At 34.7% G+C, this 24,574-nt stretch overlaps 1 protein-coding gene and 1 pseudogene across 1 annotated transcript; one reads left to right on the top strand and one right to left on the bottom strand.

The window, feature by feature from the left end:
* Positions 1-4,669: 4,669 nt before the first annotated feature.
* LOC136772448 (uncharacterized) lies at positions 4,670-10,462 on the bottom strand (annotated as a pseudogene).
* A 12,682-nt stretch (positions 10,463-23,144) lies between these two features.
* On the top strand, positions 23,145-24,331 carry LOC136772444 (uncharacterized). The gene is made up of 4 exons (XM_066725438.1): positions 23,145-23,165; positions 23,250-23,495; positions 23,580-23,715; positions 23,796-24,331. The coding sequence occupies exons 1-4, from the start codon at positions 23,145-23,147 to the stop codon at positions 24,329-24,331; spliced, it is 939 nt and encodes a 312-aa protein (XP_066581535.1).
* The last annotated feature ends 243 nt before the right edge of the window (positions 24,332-24,574 follow it).

Raw genomic sequence — 24,574 nt, 5'->3', positions numbered from 1 at the left:
GTATTTATTGTATCGTACATACATACCACAAGTTATAAAGTAATATAAAGAAATAAAGTGACAGTTTTAATCTTACTGACAGCTGATATACTGATGGTATAAGTGAATAAATAAAGTGAAGAAATTTGTAAAATGTACATAAAAATAATTTTTAAAAGTATATAAAGGACTGAACATTTTAGATAAGTATAACAATAAATTTTATAATATAAAATGTAAGATATAAATATTTTGTGGTACTTTGTGGGATTTTATTTCAGATTAAATTATAGTAATGTGTTTACTATGTCACTGTGCTGAGGATGGAGCTATGCAGATTTTCAAAATTAAAATAAAGGAATAGACTAAACATAATGTGGTTATTGTGTCATCGTTGAGATTCAAACTATGTTAATTGAGACGGATAATAAAATAAATGAGTGAAAAAACTGGGTAAATACAATAATAAATAAAGAAGCTGACAAATTAGATATATAATATAAAATGTAAGATATTTTATAGTACTTTCTGGGATTTTATTTCAGATTAAATTATAGTAATGTGTTTACTATGTCACTACTGAGGATGGAGCTATGTGGATTGAACATTAAAAGGAAAGGAATAGATTCACCATATTATGGTTACTGTGTCATCGCTGAGGATCAAACTGTGTTAATTGAGATGAATATTAAAATAAACAAGTCAACACATTGGGTAAATACGATACAAATAAAGAAGCTGACAGTTTACATTTTTAATTTCTAATGTAAGATTTTATATAGTACTTTTTGGGATTTTGTTTCAGATTAAATTATTGTAAAGTGTTTACTATGTCAATGCTAAGAATGGAGCTATGTGGATTGAACATTAAAACAAAAGGAATAGATTCACCATAATGTTGTTTCTGTGTCATCGCTGATTAGGATCAAACTGTGTTAATTGAGACAGACATTAAAATAAATGAGTCAGCAATTTGGGTAAATACAATAATAAATAAAGAAAATGACAGAATAGATATATAATATAAAATGTAAGATGTTTTATAGTACTTTGTGGGATTTTGTTTCAGATTAAATTATAGTAATGTACGTGTGTTTACTGTATCACTGCTGAGGATGAAGCTATGTGGATCGAACATTAAAAAAAAAGAATAGATTCACCATAATGTGGTTACTGTGTCATCGCTGAGGATCAAACTGTGATAATTGAGATGAATATTAAAATAAAGAAGCTGACAGATTAGATATATAATATAACATGTAAGATATTTTACAGTACTTTGTGGATTTTATTTAAAGTTAATATATGTAAAATAAAATTTTTGTTTTCTTTTTACAATTTTATCTATATTAATTACTATATGTTGCAATCTCTTAAAATTAAGCCTCTGCTTTTATTAGCAAACTAATAGTTCCACACGGCAGTGATGCCAGAATCAAGCTTTTAGCAACAAAAATGAAGATAAGCGCTAGCCAGCAGCAGTATAGAAAATTTAAAGGGAAGCGGTACAAACACAACTATGCCTGGAGAGCATAGGTGTGATTTGAACTTCAGGCAACATTGGCTTTAGAAGAAGAGCGACTACCGCTAACCGTGACATTTTTACGTGTCATCCGTGTGAAGTGGTGCTGCGTTTACCTAAAAACTCAAAGCAAATAAAAATGCTTTTCCTAAATTGATTTTAATTTTGATAAAATGGTCAAATGTAGCCATTAATTAATTAGATTTGGTAATAAATACAGAAAATGCGTTTTATTATAACAAATGAGTTGAGGTAAAATAAACTCAATGTTTTTATATTAATCTGTTAACAAATGCATTTTTTTATTTATTATTGAGTCCAATAAATTAATGTTATTAAAAAAACATTCCTTGTAATGAAAAAAAAAATGAAAAAATTTTAAACTTCAACAAGACTCGAAAACGAGCCCACCGCATGATAGACGGCTACCTTACCACCTGCGCTACAGCGCTCACTTGATGTACCAAGAGCAAAACAGTCTTTTAGAGACTGACTACAATTCTCTCACTAATTCGTCATAAACGATCAAGAATTAGCTGCAATAATAAATACATTTATCTCCACAGCATTATTGCACTAAATTTATTATGTTTTTAATTTGAAGCATACATTTTACATGAAGATACGATACTTTAAGGGTGTTCATGCAATACTCTAAATACAAAACTATTCATATGCTCGTTTATCATAGTTATTCGACTACATATAACAAATATTATAATATTACTTAATTTATGATAGTTGAGCATATGAATAGTTTTGTATAAAGAGTACTTCATGGTTACCCTTAAATTATCATATCTTCATGCAAAATGTATGCTTCAAATTAAAAACAATAAATTTATTACAATAATGCTATGTAGATAAATGTATTTATTATTACAGCTAATAATTCTTGATCATTTATGACGAATTAATAAAAGAATTGGAGTCACTCTTTAAAAAGGCTGTTTTGCTCTTGGTAAATCATGTGAGCCCTGTAGCGCAGGCGGTAAGGTTGCCGTTTCTTATGCGGTGGGCTCGGGTTCGAGTCTTGGTGAAGTTTAAAATTTTTTCATTCTTTTTTTCATTACAAAGAATTTTTTGTTAATAACCATTAACTTATTGGACTCAATAATAAATAAAAAAATGCATTTGTTAACAAATTAATATAAAAACATTGAGTTTATTTTAGCTCAACTCATTTGTTATAATAAAACGCATTTTTTGTATTTATTACCAAATCTAATTAATTAATGGCTACATTTGACCATTTTATCAAAATTAAAAATCAATTTAGGAAAAGCATTTTTATTTTATTTATTCACTTATACCATAAGTACATCAGCTGTCAGATAGATCAAAGCTGTCACTACTTCTTATTTCTTTATTACACTTTATTTTTCCGTATACTAACATTTGTCTTCGTTCACGCCGTTCACGGTGACAGGCTGTGAATATAATATATATAATTTTTGATATATTACGTTCTGCATTTAAGATGGCTACTGACGTATTTCCGCTAGCAGTATACTTTGTGCAGTCTGCATTCCTTATATCAAAATTCACTTACTATAGAGCGTAGTACTATTCAAGATGGCGGACTTGGCAACCTTGGCGGGTACCGCCGCGAACGCCGACTGGTGGCTCTAGCGCGAGGCTAGCTACTACGTCATCAGGGCTTCAGCCGCGTTCACACGACTTAGGTCGCGCCAACATTCAGAACTTCGCGTTAGTATAACTCTGAACCGTGTAAAGAGAATAGTGTATTGTCACTAACTAGAGAGTTATAATAAACAGCGTTGAATTGGAATCGGAGACTTATCTTTATTCGCACCCCTTTTCCTAAATTAGCGTACGAGGGTTAAAACCCCCTCTGTATAAATAAATATTCGAGTATAATTAATATCACATCGAAGGCGCCCGGGTCTTATAGGAAGTCACATATTGGGACGCGAACGCGATCGGTGAGGGATCACTCCTCCCTCCCCTTCTACTCTACTCCCCAGGATAGACAGTAGCGTCACAATTCATAGTATTATAAATTCGTAAACTATTTTCTTTCTCTCACCACATTAGAATACTCGTCTTCACTAATATTTTCAAACATATCCATGTCTGCGATCGATGTAATTAAAAGACAATTAGGTTTTTTGGGGGTGCTCGCTTATTTTTAAGTAAGGCTTTAGCGATTCCTTCTACACTGCTCTGAATTGTTCTGCCAATAAAAATAAACTTTATTAAAACGACATATTAAATATTAGAAGCAAATAGTTTTACGTGTATCAAATAGTTCATAACGGACTTTAATTTTGTTTTTAAATTTACTTCTACATTGGTTATTCGCTCCATTAATCTATAATAATGGAACACATTTTTATTAGTTTTTTTAATTAAAACATAATAAATTTTTAAAAAATCTGGATATATTTATTTACCTATCATATGTAATTCCATTGGATCGTTGGAATGCAGGAAAATTAGGATAGCTTGAAGGGTAACTGGGATATCTTGAATTTTGATTGTATGTTGGTGTCTGCGTTTGTTCAACAATTGCAAAAGATTGAGAAGGCAAAGTAGGTATGTTTGCATTTTGCCAAGAATATTCTTCAGCAGGTGTAAATGATTTAGAAAAAAAAGTATGTGCATTTACAGTTTGTGAAGGAGGTTATTCATTAGTTGAAAATGATTGAGAAGACAAGCTATATGTGTTTGCATTTTGGGATGTAAAATTTGTGGAATCCCTCTCATTATGATTCCTCAATATAGTCGACTTACTTTTCATGGTTTGCGACAGTGTACAATATTTTGAAGTTGATGAATTATAGTTGATTGGAACTTTGTGATACAAGAGGTGTCTGAATTACAGAAAAATTAAGATTCTCCTTTTCATTTTGTAAAACATAACGAGTATTGTTGATATCGGAGTCTATGTTTCCAGGAACAGAAAACTTTTTTAATCTAAGCTTCTCCTCTGGTGAATCTTTTTCTTGGTATCGTACAGGTTTTATAATTAAGCGTTTGTCAACATTCATTTTCACTGTGGAATTGAAAACAATGTTAGGTTGAATATTGGAGTAAATAGAAAAAGCTTTAAAAGAGACAGAAAAATATAACAACATAAGTTATTTCTCAGTGTGTAAAATTGTAAAAACTACGTATATAAAATTCTCATCATTTTCTTCCTCTTCAGTGACGACATAATACTGTCATATTAGAGAAAAAGGGCATTCTACAACATTTTGCAATAACATCATTCAACGGTACTGAAACTATTTCATAACTTAGCGATGAACATTTATATACTCCAATATCCAATGATTCAATTCCTATGTCATAGAAATTTTTAATTTGTAGATACTTTTTAATTGAGAGAAAATATGAGTTTCCTTTCGTATAAATACCAACAACGATGCAAATACTATTGTACTTCAATAGGCAACAACTATTACGTATTTCTGTGCTAATTATTCGATCTTGGTGGGTAATTTTTGAATATTTTCGACGATCACTGTTAGAATGAAACTTAACAAATTCGGGAATAGAAGATGCGTAGTTACATTCATCTTCAATTGTATTCAATTCAATTTCCTCCATTCTAAGAGAACACTGCTGAAGCGGGTTATCTGGCTATCGACAATATTTTCGAAACACTCATATTGCTTTTATATGGGAAAGCTGAAAAATAATCCAGATTTCCTAAATGTCTCATATCGCTTGTTAAATGGAGAAGGCCGTGCAAATTATAACTACAAAAATTTGAACCGTATAGTTGATCGCACCTTATCACAGAATTTTGTAAAAAGATCTCAGCGAATCGAAGTTGTAAATTTGAAGGGGAAGAAGCAACTAAAATCCTTATAGCACTATGTAGCATTAAGAAGTGTTTATAAATAGATTGATCAAGTAGACCGTACATTACCAGTGGGACCTGTAGTCAAAAGAAACTGGTGAAACTCTGTCGCTTTATATTTGGAATAAATATCAAGAGAGCGCGGGCGTCTAGCGAACTCTGAAGGACAAAATTTTTTAAGAATATTTAATCTATTACATACTAAATTAAGGGGGGAGACTCATGTAAAACGCTAATATTTGAAGAGGTTATTGCAAATGAATGATTCCAGTTATTATTTTCTAGTAAAGCTTATGATTATATTGACATTGCAAGGAAAAAGGATCAACTTCGTTAAAAAAAAAAAAAAAAAATGGTTTCGCAATAGCTGGTCAAACTTGGCTCCTTCGATTTGCGCCGTGGAACGTCCACGTCCTTGTAATTGACGAAACTTAAAAAAAAAATATTCTTTAATGTATGCTCTCCTGTTTAGCATGAACCTCAAATTAGCAAGAAATACAAAAAAATAAATATTTTAAGACGTTTGGTAAAAATAAAGCTCTTTTTTTGTTTAACTAATGGGTTAAAATATTTGTTTATAATTATTTTTTAAGAAATTTTTAGGTTCATGCAGAGGCTAATCAATTGACAAATATCTGTGCCAAATTTGAAATAAATCGGTCAATTAGTTTTTGAGTTACATTCTACAGCGCGGAAAATTTTACGTTTTCAGAAAAACGCGTTTAAAGTTTTCGAACTGAAAAGTTCTTAAACGTATTCTTGAGCTGAGCGCTTTTCAAGCACATGGCTTTGATGTCTTTAAAAAGACCTTTATAATATTTTTTAGAGGCTCAGACTTTGGGAATATATTCTTTACATATTAAATAAAATTTTTAGGCCATAAAAAAAAACGCAAACAAAAATTATTTTATATGAGTCTCCCCCCTTAAGAGAGTTAACAGATAATTTAGACAATTGAGAAAATTTACCGCTTACCCAGGCAGACAGAATTCTTTTCATTACCCCCAAACACACGAGATGCATACAGGGTGGAACGTTAACGCCGCACTTCCTTTAAACGGGTTATTCCTGAGACTTTTCCAAGGAAAACGCCGTTGGCCGTTTTCAAATCTAGCCACTGGTTAAGGAGATATTAAAGATTAAATTTTGTATGCAATTATTGATTTTACATATAATTGCAGTAGTATTGGTATGTACGTGTGGCAAATGCAAGTATAAGAGAGAAGTTGGTGCTATGACGTTTCACTCTCCCCCTTTATTGATTTTTTCGGAATCGTTGAGAAGTTGCTGCCGGTTAGCTGTTTTGCTTTTTTATTGATTAGCTGGAAATTTTGAGATTTAATTCGCGTTCTCGCGCAGAAACTAACGCGTACGCGCAATTTACCTACGGAGAATCTTGGTTAACTGTTATTGTGTGCGTCCCCATACCATTTAATTTCCGATGCCAAATAATTAATGGGCAAATCGAGATAATGTAAATTAAATTCTATGAGGATTGAACACTTTAAACCAAGACTATGCTCCAGTCAATGAGCGCTCAGTTGTGCATATCTGTCGATCATTGACTGTAAGCGAGAGAAAGAAGCTATAGCCGAATTGTCGCGTCGTTGACGGTTAGCCTAAAAAATGAAAAGATTGCGTAATCAAATGTTTATTTACCTGATTTTATGGAGCAACTTCAAGGATGGGCAACATTGTAAATGTGCTCCATATGGCCACCTTCAGCATCGATGCACGCCCTTGCTCGTCGGAAAAGATTTGCTTGGACAGTTACTCGGCAGAAAATGTGGTTCCAGCACGATGGAGCAGCTCCGCATAACGCGGCCACTGCGAAAGGCGTGCTGCACCGCAAGTTTCCCGGCAAATGGATCGGCCGTGGTGGTCCCATCCCTTGGCCTGCTAGATCTCTCCTGATCTGAATCCATTAGATTTCTTCTTTTGGGGGGCCTTGAAAGAAAAGGTCTACACAGGAAGATATTTAATGCGAGATCAGGAAGAACTAGCAGCGCGATTGGATGTGGCTATCACGGAGATCACACCTGAGATGGTAGCCACTGTCCAAGCAAATCTTTTCCGACGAGCAAGGGCGTGCATTGATGCTGAAGGTGGCCATATGGAGCACATTTACAATGCTGCCCAACCTTGAAGTTGCTCCATAAAATCAGGTAAATAAACATTTGATTACGCAATCTTTTCATTTATTAGGCTAACCGTCAACGACGCGACAATTCGGCTATAGCCTCTTTCTCTCGCTTACAGTCAATGATCGACAGATATGCACCACTGAGCGCTCATTGACTGGAGCATAGTCTTGGTTTAATGTGTTCAATCCTCATAGAATTTAATTTACATTATCTCGATTTGCCCATAAATTATTTGGCATCGGAAATTAAATGATATGGGGACGCACACAATAACAGTTAACCAAGATTCTCCGTAGGTAAATTGCGCGTACGCGTTAGTTTCTGCGCGAGAACGCGAATTAAATCTCAAAATTTCCAGCTAATCAATAAAAAAGCAAAACAGCTAACCGGCAGCAACTTCTCAACGATTCCGAAAAAATCAATAAAGGGGGAGAGTGAAACGTCATAGCAGCAACTTCTCTCTTATACTTGCACTTGCCACACGTACATACCAATACTACTGCAATCATATGTAAAATCAATAATTGCATACAAAATTTAATCTTTAATATCTCCTTAACCAGTGGCTAGATTTTAAAACGGCAACGGCGTTTTCCTTAGAAAAGTCTCAGGAATAACCCGTTTAAAAGAAGTGCGGCTCCACCCTGTATATTCAAAAGGGACCTCTGACACCATACCTATAGGAAGCTGAGATAATGGACTTTTTCCTTTCTGATGATCTCTATCAATTCGTGTACAATATTCAATGTCAGTTCTCAAGGAAAATGAAGTACTGTTAAAAACGCAACGGCCTTGGATATGCCTTCCAATAATTTTGCATTTTGAGCAGGGTTTGGGGGATGTATGACCACGATGTTTAAGTAAAAATGCACGGGCTGGAGCATCAGCAATAAAGCACCTTAAACGAATTAGTATTTGTTTGTCCTTAAACGTAATACCTCCTCTATCTATCAGCCTTTTCACATCAGAAATAAACTTTTCGAAAAAACTTTCTGGATGATAAAGCTTTTCTGGACCCTTATATATACCATATAATAAGGCAAATTCTCTTGCCTTTATACATAACTTGTTTCTACTTTTAAAAGCGCCACGCTTTGATGAGGTTGCGCTCGAACCCGTGTAGCGGCGCTGTGCCCCGCGCACAGCTGTCGCGATCGCCTGGTCGAGCGGGGCCTTAGGCGCAGACACACCACTTTTACCCGTCATCAAGGCAGGACACTATTGTGGAAAATCCACGGAAAGCTTTGATCAGGTTCGGATACCCATGTAAGTGGACCACGGACCAGGATTTGATATACTAAGAAGGAAGGAAGGATGGTAGACAGGATATTGGGAAACTGTCAGGAGATTCATTGGGATTTTAACTCCATCCATTCATCCTAACCTATCAATTGAATCTGCTGTGCATGCCTGGCTTATACTTTGCTATATTGTTTATTGCATGAAGGTAAGCGTTGAGGACCGATTGTAGGACTCAACGTTTAAGTATTAATATTCCTTTGTGATTAGCTTAGTGGCTCCAGATCTAGTAGGGTATAGCGGGTCTACGTAGGAAGTATTATTGAATCCAACTCCAAATACAGGAGATATATACAGAGCTTTTCCATTTGCACTCATATAGTCTAGTATTTCCAATAAGGAAATTAAGCTATTATTGAAATGATTTGGATTATAGATTCCATAGCCTGTACGATGACAGGATTTAGGCTTTAATGCCATATATATATTTTTATTTTTCTTCTTTACTTATATACTTGTACATAGTTTTGTTTTAATGAAGTATCTCCAGACTAAGGGTTAATATTATATTCTGAATAGAATATAGGTAATGAATTGGTGCCTAAGCACACTGAAGAAGGAGTGTAAAAGACTCCATTATATAATCCTAGTCATTTAACTTTCTTGATAATGATTTAGATATTGATGGACCTGCCTACGCCTTACTTGACATGGTGTTACCTTTTTGCTTGTGCCTTATATTTCCTACAGGGATAGTGCAGCAAGTAATTAGGTTCTTGAAGGGCTAGCGCTGAATAAATTGAGAAGGAGCCTTCTGTTTGATCAGACTTATGCATACATGGACTGAGGATCCTTCGATTATTCCACATCCTCAATATTATTTAATAGTTAATTTTCTTATTTATACATAATTACTTTTCTTGTGAATAATCATAAATTCATTGCTCTTGTCTTTATAAGTCAACGGTAGATTTGGGGAGAAATCCAATGTATAACTGTATAATTATCTTAGCTTTATACTTGTATATTGATAGACAGAGCAGTTGTAAAATATATTTCTTATTTTGATTCTTATTAATGTGTACTGGTAATTTTCCTAGAGAATCCACTTTCATTTCACAGCATGCCATGTCTTTGAAAAGTGTCAAGCCGGCAAGCCTCAGACTGGCTCATACATAAGGTTCATGAGCCTGGCGCTCTTCATAAGTAAAGTCGGTGTGCCTTTGCAATGATTTCTTGTTAAAATTGTGTCTTCCCCACAATAGCAGGAATTCATGTCGCAACCAACAACAATGGGTTTTGAGTTTTGAATGCTTTGATATTCTTATATGAATAGGTCATAAATGAACAGTGCCTGAGTTATCTAAATTGCACCTGTCAATATGAAAATGAATTTCAATATAATTAATGGAAGAAGTATAATCTAGTGTCCGCAAGAAATTTGCAACTTTTTTCTCAACATCATAATGTACATATTCTCCTGGATCCACAGGAAATACATGCACGCAGTCCCTTGGAGTATGCAAAATAGTTCTAGCGTCTTTTGGTAGATTAGAAAAACAGATGGGACCTTAAAACCCGTAAAAGATTATTGATTTGCGTGTGAGTTAAGTTATTTTCCACGAACGAGGATGCTAAACATTACTGAAAAGACGTAAATGTTGAAAACACAGTCTTATTTCCGTCAGATAAAAGATCATCCTTATTTTCCGAATTACAGAAAACGGAAGCATTTTCTCTTTGCATATTATAAAAATCATGTATGAAGGAAAACGAGTTAGGGTGTAGATTGTTAGAATTCTCATTGAATGGAGCATTATATAAATCAGTTGGCTCTACCATGGATGAATTAAAAGTGGATTGAATATTAGTATTCGACCTCCCTATTCGCGTAATACAGGAATTATTATACATAGATGATTTAACTTCGTGTATATCTCTCCTTTTTTATCGTATAGACAACGAGCGAAATGGTTTTCGCGATATCGAATTTTTAAGAACCTGATCCATATTTCTACCTTTAAACACAACAACTTTTTATCACATCATATGCTTGCCTTCTCATTAGTTTAAGAATATATATAAGTTACCATCAAAATAAGGGATAGGAGCTCAAAAAATATATATGAGTGAGCAGATGAGACAGTCTGAGAGCTGTATCGTCCTAGTAGAAATAGATCAAGAAATGGTTGAATTCCATAGGTTAATTTGATGTACTGTTCCTCATATAGGGTGAGATTAATCAGGATAATCAGCTTGCTAATCCAATGAAAGAATGAGTGTTGACATCACACGATACCTTTAGATATTTTGATAAACGGCTAGGAGTAAAAGGAAAGCAGTTGAATGGTTATAACAATTATAATATAAATATATGTATACATTTTTATTTTTCTAAAAGATCTTTAAGCTTACCACTCACACGGAAAAATATGCTATCAACGCGATATACTCTGCTCGGATATCTGTCGAAACAAAAAAAAATGATCATATACGTATACCTCAAGGATTCCCTGAGATAAAATGACCAAGCTCATAGCCATATAATTTAATTTCAATGTAAAATTATAAGAGACAAATTTTTTGATAAAAAATAATAAGTCTTCAAAGTAGAGGAGCTATGCGGTTCCGATGACAGGGAGTGGGGGAAGCTGTTTTGTGGTGTGGAAGGGGGATGGGTGGGGATAAGACTCTCTTAGTATGGTAGTGGTGGGGATGAGGAAGGAAAGGGTCTTATAGTGGGATCGCGTTTGGTTCGGAAGGGTGGGGGTATTTTTCACCCTATGTCACAGTTGGAAGGTCTTATAGTGGGACCGAGTTTGGTTAGGTAGGGGGTATTTTTCACCCTATGTCACAGTTGGAAGGTCTTATAGTGGGACCGGGTTTGGTTAGGGAGGTGGTATTTTTCACCCTATGGTACCGTTGGTTAGTTATCCTACGGGGACCTAAGTTATCCTACGGGGCCCTAGTTGAGGGAAGGTTTTTTCACCCTTCGAAGTCGATGGTTAGTTACCTTACGTAGCCTAACTATTTCCGACTCTGCTACACAGATAAACTAGGTTGAGTTAATTGCTAGTTCCAGTAGTCACCGCTAGGTGACTGCCTTCCTTAATCTTCTTTCGCGCTAATGGTATTTTAATATTACGTAATTACACACACGGGTGAACTAGTTCAATTTAATTGATAGTACCAGTAATTGCCGCTAGGTGGCTACCGCAATCCCCCCTTTTCTCGTTAGTTAAATTGTAGATAGCTATTGTGATAAGTTGCTGATATCGTGCAAGGAATTAACTTTCCATCGAGCATGGAATTATAACTTTGCATGGCTTTAACTAAACCTATGCAGCGGATAACAAAATATCCTCTAAATGAAAGGGCATAGTTTTAATAGTCTCCCCTATTGGGGAGAATAACAATTTAACATCAATTTCAGGAATATTAATATTTTGATAGGGCAACTTATTAAGTCCTAGCTGTTACTATACCCAGGTCAGGTTCACCAATTTATTAGGCCTTACAGCTCCTCACTTATAGTATGTCCTTAGAGGGTACTATTTGACCATTCAGAACCAATCCTAGATCCTCCCACTATTCTCTCCTTCTATGGACCCTCTCTAGACTTTCATTCAAGAAATCATTTACCTTTCTACGAGCGAATTAGTTAAAGTGATAAAAAGATGTTTGACTAAAATTATACATTCGCGGTACCACGGGATACGGCTATAGAGAAGCTAACCTTCAAGAGGAGGATGTCGATGAAAAAGGAGGAGGAGGAGGAGGAGGATGAGACATGGAGACTGGATGAGTAACTGATAGTAAAACTTTAGTTATTGAATAAAAAACAGTTTTAAGAATTTTTATAGCCTTCCCTGACTTATCTTTTAGCCATTTTTAGCTTTTCAGGTAAGCATATCATACGATCCATCTAACAAGCAGGCTAGGTATTAGAAAGGGAAAGAGTTGTCAGTGCACTTCATTTTTTTGAAAGGTAAAGCAAAACATAACTTTTACCTAGACATTAAGAAGCTGTATTGGCACCATTCTAGCGATTGGAGAACTGATTGCTGAGTGTGCTGATATCTTCTAGAACGGATATGCTCGAGTACCTGACGCCTGAGATCATGTCATGTCATGACTTGTTACTTGATTTATGACCTTTTAAATCCTCGATTTTTTCATATTCTCTCAATTTTTTATATGCCTAGCTATCGAGAGGAATGTGCTCATAAATTTTACCGTTTCACTTAAGAAAAGTCTGCAACACGTTTATGCAATTAAAAGAATTCTGGAGAAACCACTGGTAACGTGTCATGACCTGTTTGACGCAAATTTTCCCCAGTTCACTTTAGAAAGGCTACAACATGATTATGCAATTAAAAGAATTCAGGAGAAACCGCTTGTAACGTGTTACGACTTGTTTGACGCAAATTTCGTAGCTGGGAAAGAATACCCAACCACCCAAATATTAACTTCCAATAAGAATGCATCTCATCCCCTTCCATGAATGCATCTCATCCCTTCCACTATTTTTAAAACCCTTGTTGTCAGCAATCGGGAAATTTCAGTCAGTCAGTTTTCATTAGAAGCTTCAAGGAGGTGAAAGATCCAGTGCAAAGCTATATTCCGAATATTTTCCTTGCTGTACCACAGAAATTCTTTTGGGTGGTAAGAATTATTCTTTTATTATTATTCTCTTTTCTTGCTATTCTATTTCAATATTTTTCTTTTCTCAATTTCTATGTTTTTTCACAGAAAAATGGATTTAACCAAGATCAATGCACTTGCAAGTGTAACTTACGAACCTAAGACTTTCGTAAAGCTGAATACTTTTGAGGAGAATAAGGAGTATCAAATCACTGAATTAGTGAAAATTAAGACCAAATATGGAGAGAAATTAATAGCGAAGCTGGCTACCGACGAATGGTTCTTCCTACCCTCAAGGATGATGAAATTACTGGAGTCGCCTGAACTAATCAAAGAACTTCAAAATGCTGCATCAGCGAATACATTAAAAATCTTATATGTTGGAGGACGATACAATAATTTAGAATTTAAAGTTACCCAATGATAATCATAAGATAAATTTTGGAAATGTTTGTAAGGAATGTTTTTAAGGAATGACACCAATAAATGTTTATTATATCTTATTTATTTATTTTTTCTTTATCCCTCACTACATTAGTAAGATACATATAAATCTAGTCTATTAACTTACATTTCTAACAATACTAGTAAGCGGGTTATATTCAACGATTTTATCATGTATAATTAAGCAAAACGCAGTAGTATTACTTGGAATATTTCTAGTACAATCAATCTCAATTTTAACATCAACAGTGCCTGACTTTATAGATTCATTTTGATGCGAACAATCGATGACGAAGAGAGGACCGTATTCCACAAAGTTTTTGTAATTAAGCATTGGTTTCGACTGTTTTTCTCCTGCCTAATATGAATGGATAAATTTAACATACATATCATATAGTACAGAATAACGGTTTTTTTCGCTATCACTATCAATTCGGTCATATGGATAAAATTCTGAATTCAGATAGACTTTAACATCACGAACAGAACTGTCATTGAATCTAAACACCTCCATATGCTGCGTACTCTTCTTATTTTGTCTAAATGCTAGTATAACATATCGAGGTTTCTCCAATTGTGTTGCAGCTTTTACGGCCCATGTATGCCTCTGTGTTTCAGGTAGAAGTGGATATTCGTAGAGTTCCCAGGAACGAAAAGCCATGGTTAAACTTTTGTTTTGCTCAATCAAACGTAGAAATTTAAGTTTTGTATAATCATTCAGTGATACATGAGGAATCCTCCATTGCACTTTTTGCAAATCAATTTTGGAGTTGATGATTTTTCTCGAAGAATGTAGTGAATTTATATCATCACGTGCTCGAATAAGAACGAGTTCATGACGTGCATTTATTATAACTCTTCTGTAGTCTTCACAAAAACCCAACAGCATTTGCAATGGTACACAAAAGTTGAAATGATTCGTAGACCTGTGATCTGTTAGAAACCATCCTGAATGACGTAGACTTGCACTTTCCTCAGCAGTTAAGGAGATGAGATTCTTCATGGAGCTAGTAATACCCACATTCTTACAGCGATCAATCTCAATACCATTCAATTCATAACGAATTTCATCAAACAAGAATGCCATGGAATTACAGTCAAGTCCTACGACATCTTGGGCTGTTGCATCTGGAGCACGGGTTCCAACGATTATCTTTCCCTCAATGTAGAGATAACTTTCACAGGGTAGAAGAATTAAATCTTGCTGTTGTATAGGAATTCGAATTTCATCACTATTTCCCAATGAGGCATTTGCACAAGGATTGTATGCATGCATTTCCATTTTAGTGATGCGATTGTCGAACACCGGTTGAGCGGTTACATCTAATGGATCCATTTTTATTTCTAACGTTGAAACCCAGTGATTGTAGAAAGGTGATATTTCTTCTTGTTAATGATGCGCCAACGTTACCTTCGCTCAATGTATTTTGTCCTCCAGCGTTACCTTCACTCAATGTATTCTGTCCTGCTGCAGCAGTTGGACTGATAGGCTCATCGAGTATCGGTGATTTATAAGTATTCTTGTAAATCAACATTTTCTAATATGTAAACGAATTGTGATTTCTTCACCTCCGAAATTTACTATACGATCTTCCTGATCGAGAATACGCAAGGTGAGACGGTCAATTACTTTCGCAATGACTGGCAAGTAAATGACGTTCTTCGGTGTTTCTGCGATTTTATAACCTGGCGGAACACTCGGAAAAAATTCATGTATAACATGTCGAGGTCTACCGTTTGTGTACGCAGCAGCTGTAATGTTGCATTCAATTCGTAGAATATTTACTCTTATAATGTTTACGGGCTCGTCTGATTCAGCTAGTGTGTTCGGTGGAATAACACGATCTGATGAAAAACCCAACAAAGAGCCTACATTGTTAGGTTGTGTAAAATCAATCTGATATTTACACTTTATTTCACTTTTTAATGTATTATTATTAGCACGTAGAAAAATTACTTCTTCTTCATCACCTTCGAACATCTGAGCACGTAAAAAGTCATTTATAGCATTGAGCTCATAACAACCTGTAGGTATAGTTAGCTCCTGATCATCAACGTAAAATATATTGTTTGTCTCATCAACATTAGAGATTGAATTGAAGCTCTGAAAGTCTACGAGACCGAGTTCATAATGTCCATCTCGAAGATCGATCGGGGGGAAAAAATCTGACCCCAATACCGAGTCACGGCCAGAGAGTGTAACTGTTAAAGACATTGTTCACGTAGAAACTTGACACACAACTGACCGCATATGCTTGAATCATACGATTGATATTGGTCGTGGTTGTAGTAGATTATAGCAGAAGGTCCAAAATATTCCACAAGTTCAATTGGTGGTTTTAAATTTCCGAAGGAATCGAAATACTTAACGTGCTTATTACGTTTAACGTAAGCGACCCAATGTGTTCCAGGACCTTGTTCGTCATCAAGATTCACAATTGCGCACTCATTGCGTTGCGCATTTTGAGGTAGAGATGTACGCATAAAGACTCCCCGAAAATGCGGTATTTTACGGCAGACGTTTGATAATTGCATATTACTAGTAGGTCCAGATTTAGGAAGTCCATTTATTTTCTTTTCCTTTTCCTTTTCACTCCCTCGCCTATTCGACTGTATGGTGCGAGGTATAAACCTTGTCCCCGTCTCGCTTCCATTAAGCGATTGTGTCGATGCATTTCTTCCAATTGTTTTTTGGCTGCTTTGGTGTCGTTTACAGCCTTTGCTATACCTGCTGCACCGCCAGCTAATGCGCCCACCGCACTCAGCAGCGGAAGCAATGGTAATAAACCCCCCCGTTTTGTTTTAGTAAGTGACTTTTTCCTCAATAAACCACCTCGTTTTTTCGGTACACGAATTTTTCTTTTCTTCGTACTTTTTCTAGGCACTCGCAGTCCTAAGCCGAGTTTCTGATTTGCATTCATTGATGCCCAGACAGCAGTCGCTGTCGCTCGTTCACCTACGGATGAGTCACTAGCTATGATACGTTGTCGTGCACGGCGTGCAAGTACTTTATCAGCATGATGACGCGAGGGCAGGTCCTTATATACTGAATATGCGATATCATGCTCACGGCAAGCATCATCCAGAGGGTTTATTCCTCGATCACCACGTGCTAACCGTTCATGAAGGCGAGTACCTGGACCGCAATAATTGTAGCCAGGTACATGCAGCTCGAAGGGTAGTTTATTTAGCAGCTTATTGAAAAAAGATCCACAACCATATCTCATCATGTCATGCTTTCCTAACGGGTTCGTTGGCACATCCAGCAATTTTTTATTGAAGGCAGTATTCCATCAAACTGATCTTGATTAGGTAAATTATAATGTTCCGTACAGGCACGATATTGTTGCACTTCAGGATCTGCACGAATGTGCTCAGGTAATTTACACCAAACAAGTCGAATACTGTTTGGAAAGCGCTTCAATAGTAAAATTTTTGGAATGTATTCAAGCTGCTCAATAGTTAAATCCTCCAAACGTAGCACATCTAACATTAAGAACGACATAATGAGAACTGATGAGATAATCTGTTTCGAGACTATAAATAGCTTGCATGATCATAGAGTTTTACAGTTATGGATTTCGTAAAGCAACCACTGCACATTCGTGTCTCCAACGCCGATCGTTTTATTGTCGGTGGGGGTTGTGGAGGAAGGAGTAAACGTCATGGATCCCTACTTCCATCTACAATTCGTAGTATAATTTGCGGACCCTCGAATTGCGGTAAAACAAACGTACTGCTTAGTCTCGTAGAAAGTCCTAACGGTGTGAGATTTGAAAATATTTATGTATACTCAAAGTCGCTTCAACAACCCAAGTATCAATACCTTGAACGGTTATTAAAAGGACTAAAAGGTATTGGATATTTTAAATTTTCAAACAATAGCGACGTTGTAAAGGTAACTGAGGCGTTACCCAATTCTATTTTCATATTTGATGATGTTGCTAACGATAAGCAGGATAATATCAGAGACTACTTCTCCATGGGTAGACATTCAAATATTGACTGCTTCTACCTCTGCCAGACTTATGCTAAAATTCCTAAACACATGAATCGTGATAATGCAAACCTTCTCATAATCTTTAAGCAAGATGGTACTAATTTAAAACATATTTATAACGATCATGTAAACACGGATATGTCATTTGAAAAATTCAATGAATTGTGTTCAAAGTGCTGGCCCCATGATTATGGATTTCTAGTGATCGACAAGGATAGTACAATTCAAAATGGTAGATATCGGAAAGGTTTCGATGAGTATGCTAAGATTAAATAGTATACCGTTTGCTTAAGATTGTTCAGTTTAGAGCTAAGTGTCCATCAAAACACACACATCAAATGAGCATGGAATAAACCTAGTATAAATGTGGAAATAAAAACGTGGACTGAATCTAAATTGAACGTGGATTGAACGTGGATTGAATGTGGATTTGAACGTGGATTGAACGTGGATTTGAACGTGGATTGAACGTGGATTGAACGTGGAAACGTAGATTGAACATGGATTGAACGTGGATTTGAACGTGGATTGAACGTGGATTGAACGTGGATTGAACATGGAAAGCAGGAAAATGGAAGAAAAGATGCTGCTAAAGAAGATTGCCGCGAAAAGTAAAGTAATTCGTGAAAAATATCGTGCACTCAAATCAGGAAGAGAAATGATGAAAACCAATTTAAATGAAACTTTTAAACCAATTGTTGAGCCATTGAAAAAGCTCATTGAACATAATGAGATGACCTTCGTGTCCCCGAAATATAAGTATAAACAGGAACCGCTACAGAAGACTACTGTAAGCGATAATTCTTTGATTATTCCATCGAAACGTAAAAGGACTTATTTCTCATCGACTCCACAACGTAAATATTTCACAGACAACTCTAGAATTAAAATTCCAACCCCTTCATATGATGATGATGATGATGAGCAAGGAAATTCACGACCTAATGAAACATTATACCTTTCTCTGGAAGAGGATGGGGATGAGGAGGAGGAGGGAGTGAAAGTGGAAAAGGATGTTAATGATTTAGCAATACCATCACCAAAGCAAGCAGAAACTCCATCATCACCATTGCAAAGATCCTTAGATTTAAATAGTTCTTTGTCAGAATATGCACCAATTGGACGTAAATATATAGAGATGTTTCTGCGTAAAAATAAGGATTTAATTGATGATAATTTTGGAATTGAACGAGATGTTAGACTTAAGAAAATGAGACTTGGAAATTGTTCTTTTAAAGTAAATCGTAAAGATTTTATTATTATTGATGATGAGTATTATCAGGTTACTATTGGTCTATTTGAATTGATCTTCATGAAAGAGCCACATGATTATACTGAAGATGATTTAAAAACATATAAGAATATTCTTTCTCAAACTAATGTACACAGAGCAGATTACAGTAGCGAGGGAAAGCTTCGTGGGAATAAGGACCATAAATGGAAGAAAATAATTAGCCCATTATTTCCTCCAAAGAATCTTGTAAAAGGTAGCGGTTATATGTGTGTTAATGATAAACCAGTGAACTATGTACTTTGGAATGATCCGAACGAATTAGTTGAACGTTTGAGACTTTTGATAGCATCATCTGCTGCAGGACATACGAATCATCATAATGAGATACAATCAATAATTGAGGAGCTTCATGAAGAACGTATTATCCTATAAAAGAGATTACACTTTCCATAATTTCCCAGTTGATTGTGTTACTTCACAATGTCGATAAATAAATTTGGAGGTATTTCCACTGCCAGTAATGTGAGAAAATATTTCCGCAAAACTGAAGATGAAACATTAAAATTTGATAAACGTATGAATGCATTTAATGCTAAGGGGAATATTATTTCAAATTTAGGATTTGATGCTACTGATGAGAAATGTGCTGTGAATATGCGTGTTCTGCTGGATAATATGAATGCTGTACGTGAGAACCTTAAAAATGAAATGCAAGAAAACAGTGATATTTTACGAAGTATTGCGTTAAGACTGGATGAAACTGAGTTAAGGCTGAATGATTTTCAAGTGAAATTGAGTAATTTCATGCAGAAACATGCTGAAGATAATGCAGATTTAAAGAAATATGCATCAATTTTCATGGAGAATCAGACTAAAGAGGATGCTGAATCAAAGAAACATATAATGAAAATAATGCGGAATTAAAAAAAAAAAAGTGCTATTTTTCATGGGGAGAATCATGCTAAGGAGAATTCTTCTTGAAATAATTCGACAAAGAGTTTTCTTAGGAATAAGAAACTTTTACTACCATCAGTGCTCGTTGTACCCTTGTAAACCCAACACATACCTGAAGAGTTATGGATAGTGAAGAAAAGAAAAAATTGGTCGAAGAACTGCATGTACCTTCAAGACGGAATTTTCAACGTAGAAGAGTTATAATACGAGGCTTCGATGACCTCTGGCAAGCAGATCTGGTTGATATGAAGAATTATACTGACGGAGGTTACCACTATATTCTCACAGTTATTGATGCATTGTCGAAATTTGGATGGGCAGTAGCACTAAAAACCAAAACTGGCAAGGAAGTGACAGACGCATTTACGAAGATTCTGAAAAGTGGGAGATGTCCCAAAAATTTGCAGACAGATGATGGCAAGGAGTTTTATAATAGTGATTTCAAATCGCTTATAAAAAAACGTAGAATAAATCATTACTCAACATACAGCGTATTGAAAGCTACGATAGTTGAGCGCTGGAATCGCACGCTGAAGACTGAAATGTGGAAACGATTTACGTTGAATGGAAATTATAAGTGGCGAGGTATACTGCAGCGACTAGTTGAAGACTACAACGCAAGAAAACATCGTACTATAGGAATGCGACCAGTTGATGTGACGCCAGATCATGCTAATATGCTCCTGACTACAGTATACAATAATATAAAGATTGTTGGTCGTGCCAAGTTCAAAGTAGGTGATTTTGTACGAATCAGTAAATACAAGAATGTATTCGCAAAGGGATACACACCAAATTGGACAATTGAAATATTTGAAATTATAAAAGTGCAGAAAACAAATCCTGTTACATATTTACTTAGAGACTCTAGTGGTACTGATATATACGGAGGATTCTACGAATATGAACTTTTAAAAACTGCTAATCCTAATGTATATCTAGTGGAGAAGGTATTACGTAAGAAGGGTGATAAGGTCTTTGTGAAGTGGTTAGGATTCGATAATAAACATAATTCATGGAGATATAAAGATAATATTTTATAAAAACAATATTTATTAATGAAATTATTCAATTTAAATATAATTAATTTATTCTATAATGACCCCATGATAGATTCGATACAGTTCCGTGCACGATATAACGCTTATCATCGTATGGGCTGAGAGCTACTTTCCGTTGCGTAATCGAATAAACATTATGCAATTTAGAGCGAATTAAATTTTGATTGCGGACTTGTACAGTAAAATTTGTTAAACAGTCCTTATAGTCCTCGAAGGTTATGTTTCTAGCAACAACGTAAGTCTAAATACCTTTAGCTTTTTTGATAATTTTATTTTGTACTTTAAATGTGTACATTTTTGATCTCAGTCCAATAAACTCTGTCATTATCTGCCCATTATTCTCATCTTTCATCAGCCCAGGGACTTTTTTATTTACTAGAGGTAAATTGTACTGATTGTTGGGAGAATAATCGCTTGTATCGAATCTAGCAAGATTCTCCCTCATAATAGTGTAAATATCATCACACTCAATGCTGTATATTAGACTATCCGTATCGGTATATAACGCTTTACATTTGCTACCGAACGTAGGAAGCATATAATCATAATGAAAATCATACAAACATGTTTTCGAAATATCAAGAATGCTCATACCTACGTATATAGGCTTATCGAATTTAGCTGCTAATATTGTTAATTCAATCGTGACCAAATTCTCACTGAATATATTGCGACTGTGAAAATTAGGCTTAGCAATAATTGCTTCAGCACCATATCTTCCTCCCACCTACTCACGAGTCTCACATCAACTCTATTTCTAACATTCTCCATAGTCTTACCGAACACCGCATTGTTCATTAATTAGAAAAGATTTTTCTCAAACTCATTTTTGATGCTGCACGCAAACTGGTGTTCAGATCGATATATTTACGTAACCAGGTGGACTGCTGAAATCCTAAAACGCGATGAATGGCTGCGTTTCTAGCACCTAGCGCTACACGAGCGCTCCGCTAAATCTTGAAGCGCTCTAATTTGCAGCGCTTCGTATGTAGATCTTCTGGACAACATAGCGTTATTTTAGTACTATTTATTTTTGTAGAATATAGATGTGAGAAATGTGGAAAATTCAATTGTTCTTTTTTTCTATAATGTATTTGTACAGATAAAGGGCTGAATTCTTAAACGTCACTCGAGCTCCACTCAAGTTTTAATACTATAGTTTACGTTACATATACTGTAGTATTTTATCCTGATTCAAGTTCGAGAGGAGCTCGAGTGACGTTTATGAATTCGGTCCTTCCTTAGTACAAATGGTACATACAAATGTTTATCATCTCTAAGTTAGTTTAGGAGTTATACATATTTTGCTTGAAGGTATGAATAATATTATATGTATGTTATATATATATTTTCATATTATATAAATGTTTGGTTGTATAAAATATAAGTTAATAAAGGCTAGTGAAACAAGCTTGTATTTGTATTTACAGTTATTGGATCATTGGAGCCTAAAATATATTTATTATCTACTCTACTATGGAAATGTATAAAAATATTATTAATGAATTTATTGATGATCATACAACTATTGAAAGTTCGTCTGACGACAGTATTGTTGAAGAGAGGGAAACTTTTGTTGAAAATATTTTTTTACAGAATATAAGTAAGAGAACATAATCATCCATGTATTCATGTGTCCTAACTATAAATAGTAGTCAAGAATTACCTACTGTTTCCAATTATTTCTGATATAAAGAAATATTTATTCTTAGAATTTACATTGCAGAGAATTTAGACAAATTTATTATAGATTTTTGGAAAGAATAAAATTTTTAGCATCGTAAACTGCAAAGTAAAATATGTTACTCCAAATGAAAAATAGAATAGTTATTATCTGTACATAAATCTCCAAATATGTGTAATGTTTAAGATTGAAATGGTTATTAATACAGTAAATAGCTTATTTGTTATTTTGATTTGTTAGAATAAGCTGAGATTGCAAATGTTCTTCTGACTGCTGTAGAAGATTCAAATTATATACATATACATGGTTTAAAAAGTGATAAGAAAATTAAATTAAACTATAATAAGGATTTTGTTGAGAAAGTAATTCCAAATTATAGTAATGTTCAATTTTTCTCTCACTTTCGAATGAGTAATACGTCATTTATGGTAAGACTGTAAATACAGATATTTCTTTCTAGTCTGTATGATTATCTTTTTATAATAATAATTTGATTTATTGTTACATTACAGGAATTAGAAGAAATATTACGTCCTCACATTAAGAGCAACGACATAACTTCTATTAGGAAAAAAATTTTATTGTCGATTTGGGCATTGGCTACACCTGAATCATTCCGATCAGTCAGTGATAGATTTGGCCTTTCCAAAAGTACTGGGTGGAAAGTTTTTGAAGAGGTTATTTTAGCAATCAATAAATTAATTTCACATTTCATAAAATGGCCTAATAATCATCATGAGCTCATGGAAAGCGAACGAGTAGGTTTGAAACTTTATTTTAACTAATCTCTTTTAAACGATTACATTAATTTCATATGTGACATTACTTATTGATGGTTCAAGGTTTTCCACAGTAGGTGCAATGGTTTTGGAGGTGTTATCGGAGCAATTGACGGCTGTCATATCCCTATTAAACAGCCACCTGGAAACGCCCATGATTATTACAATAGGAAGGATTTTCATTCAGTTGTGCTTCAAGGTATTTGCTAGTAATTCTCTAGGTTATTTTTATTTGTAATCTGCAGTTTATTAATTATTATTTCAATATTTGCATTACAGGAACTTGTGATCATACGGGAAAATTTATCGACTGTCTGATTGGCAGGCCAGGACGCGCACATGATGCAGCAATTTTTAAAAGCAGTGCAGTGTACAAAAAGTTAACAGATGTCGACAATCCTTTGCTGCCACCAAATCTACACATACTTGGTGATTCAGCATATCCTCTACTTTTTAATCTAATGACTCCTTTTAAGGACAATGGAAATTTAACTTCGAAGGAAATACAATACAATGTAAAATATGCATCCATACGTTCTGTGATTGAAAGAGCATATGGTCTGTTGAAGGGAAAATGGAGGCGATTAAAATATTTAGACGTTAACAGTGTTCATATGGCTAATAGCGTTATTGCAGCTGCGTGTATTCTTCATAATTTTCTCATTGTTCATAAGGAAATGGATGTTTTAAGTGAATCCATAAGCAATGATAGCAACAACAGTGATATTAATGAATACATAAGTGATATACATCATAATGAGCATGAAATTGAAGATGCTCGAAACAAACGTGATTTAATTATGAATCAGTTATAATTGTTAAAATGCTGTGATAAACTAGATTATACAAGTTAATACGTAATATTGTAATATATTTAAATAATAAACTATGAGTTTATAATTAATAAGTTTATTGAAGCTATGCTTATAGAATAGATAATTAAATTAAGTATCTTACATAAGCTTTTATGTGTTCTAATATGGTATTTGTTAAGAAATTAGTAGGCTGTAAAAGAACATTAAGGCTGAACTAAATATTTTATATAACTTACATTTATT

The sequence above is a fragment of the Prorops nasuta genome, unplaced genomic scaffold (genome assembly GCF_024137725.1).
Source record: "Prorops nasuta isolate Cenicafe-Biocafe unplaced genomic scaffold, Cenicafe_Pnas_1.2 PNAS00001, whole genome shotgun sequence".
NCBI classification, from domain to species: domain Eukaryota; kingdom Metazoa; phylum Arthropoda; class Insecta; order Hymenoptera; family Bethylidae; genus Prorops; species Prorops nasuta.
The sequence above is the reverse complement of the archived record's forward strand: the minus strand, read 5'-3'. Positions and strand labels throughout refer to the sequence as shown.

What these genes read in the sequence shown, in the direction of transcription:
- LOC136772444 (XM_066725438.1), top strand. Translation starts at nt 23,145, where the DNA reads ATGAGTAATACGTCATTTATG. An exon ending in TGAGTAATACGTCATTTATG is followed by an intron (nt 23,166 to 23,249) that starts GTAAGACTGTAA and finishes GTTACATTACAG; the next exon opens with GAATTAGAAGAAATATTACG. An exon ending in AGCTCATGGAAAGCGAACGA is followed by an intron (nt 23,496 to 23,579) that starts GTAGGTTTGAAA and finishes TGATGGTTCAAG; the next exon opens with GTTTTCCACAGTAGGTGCAA.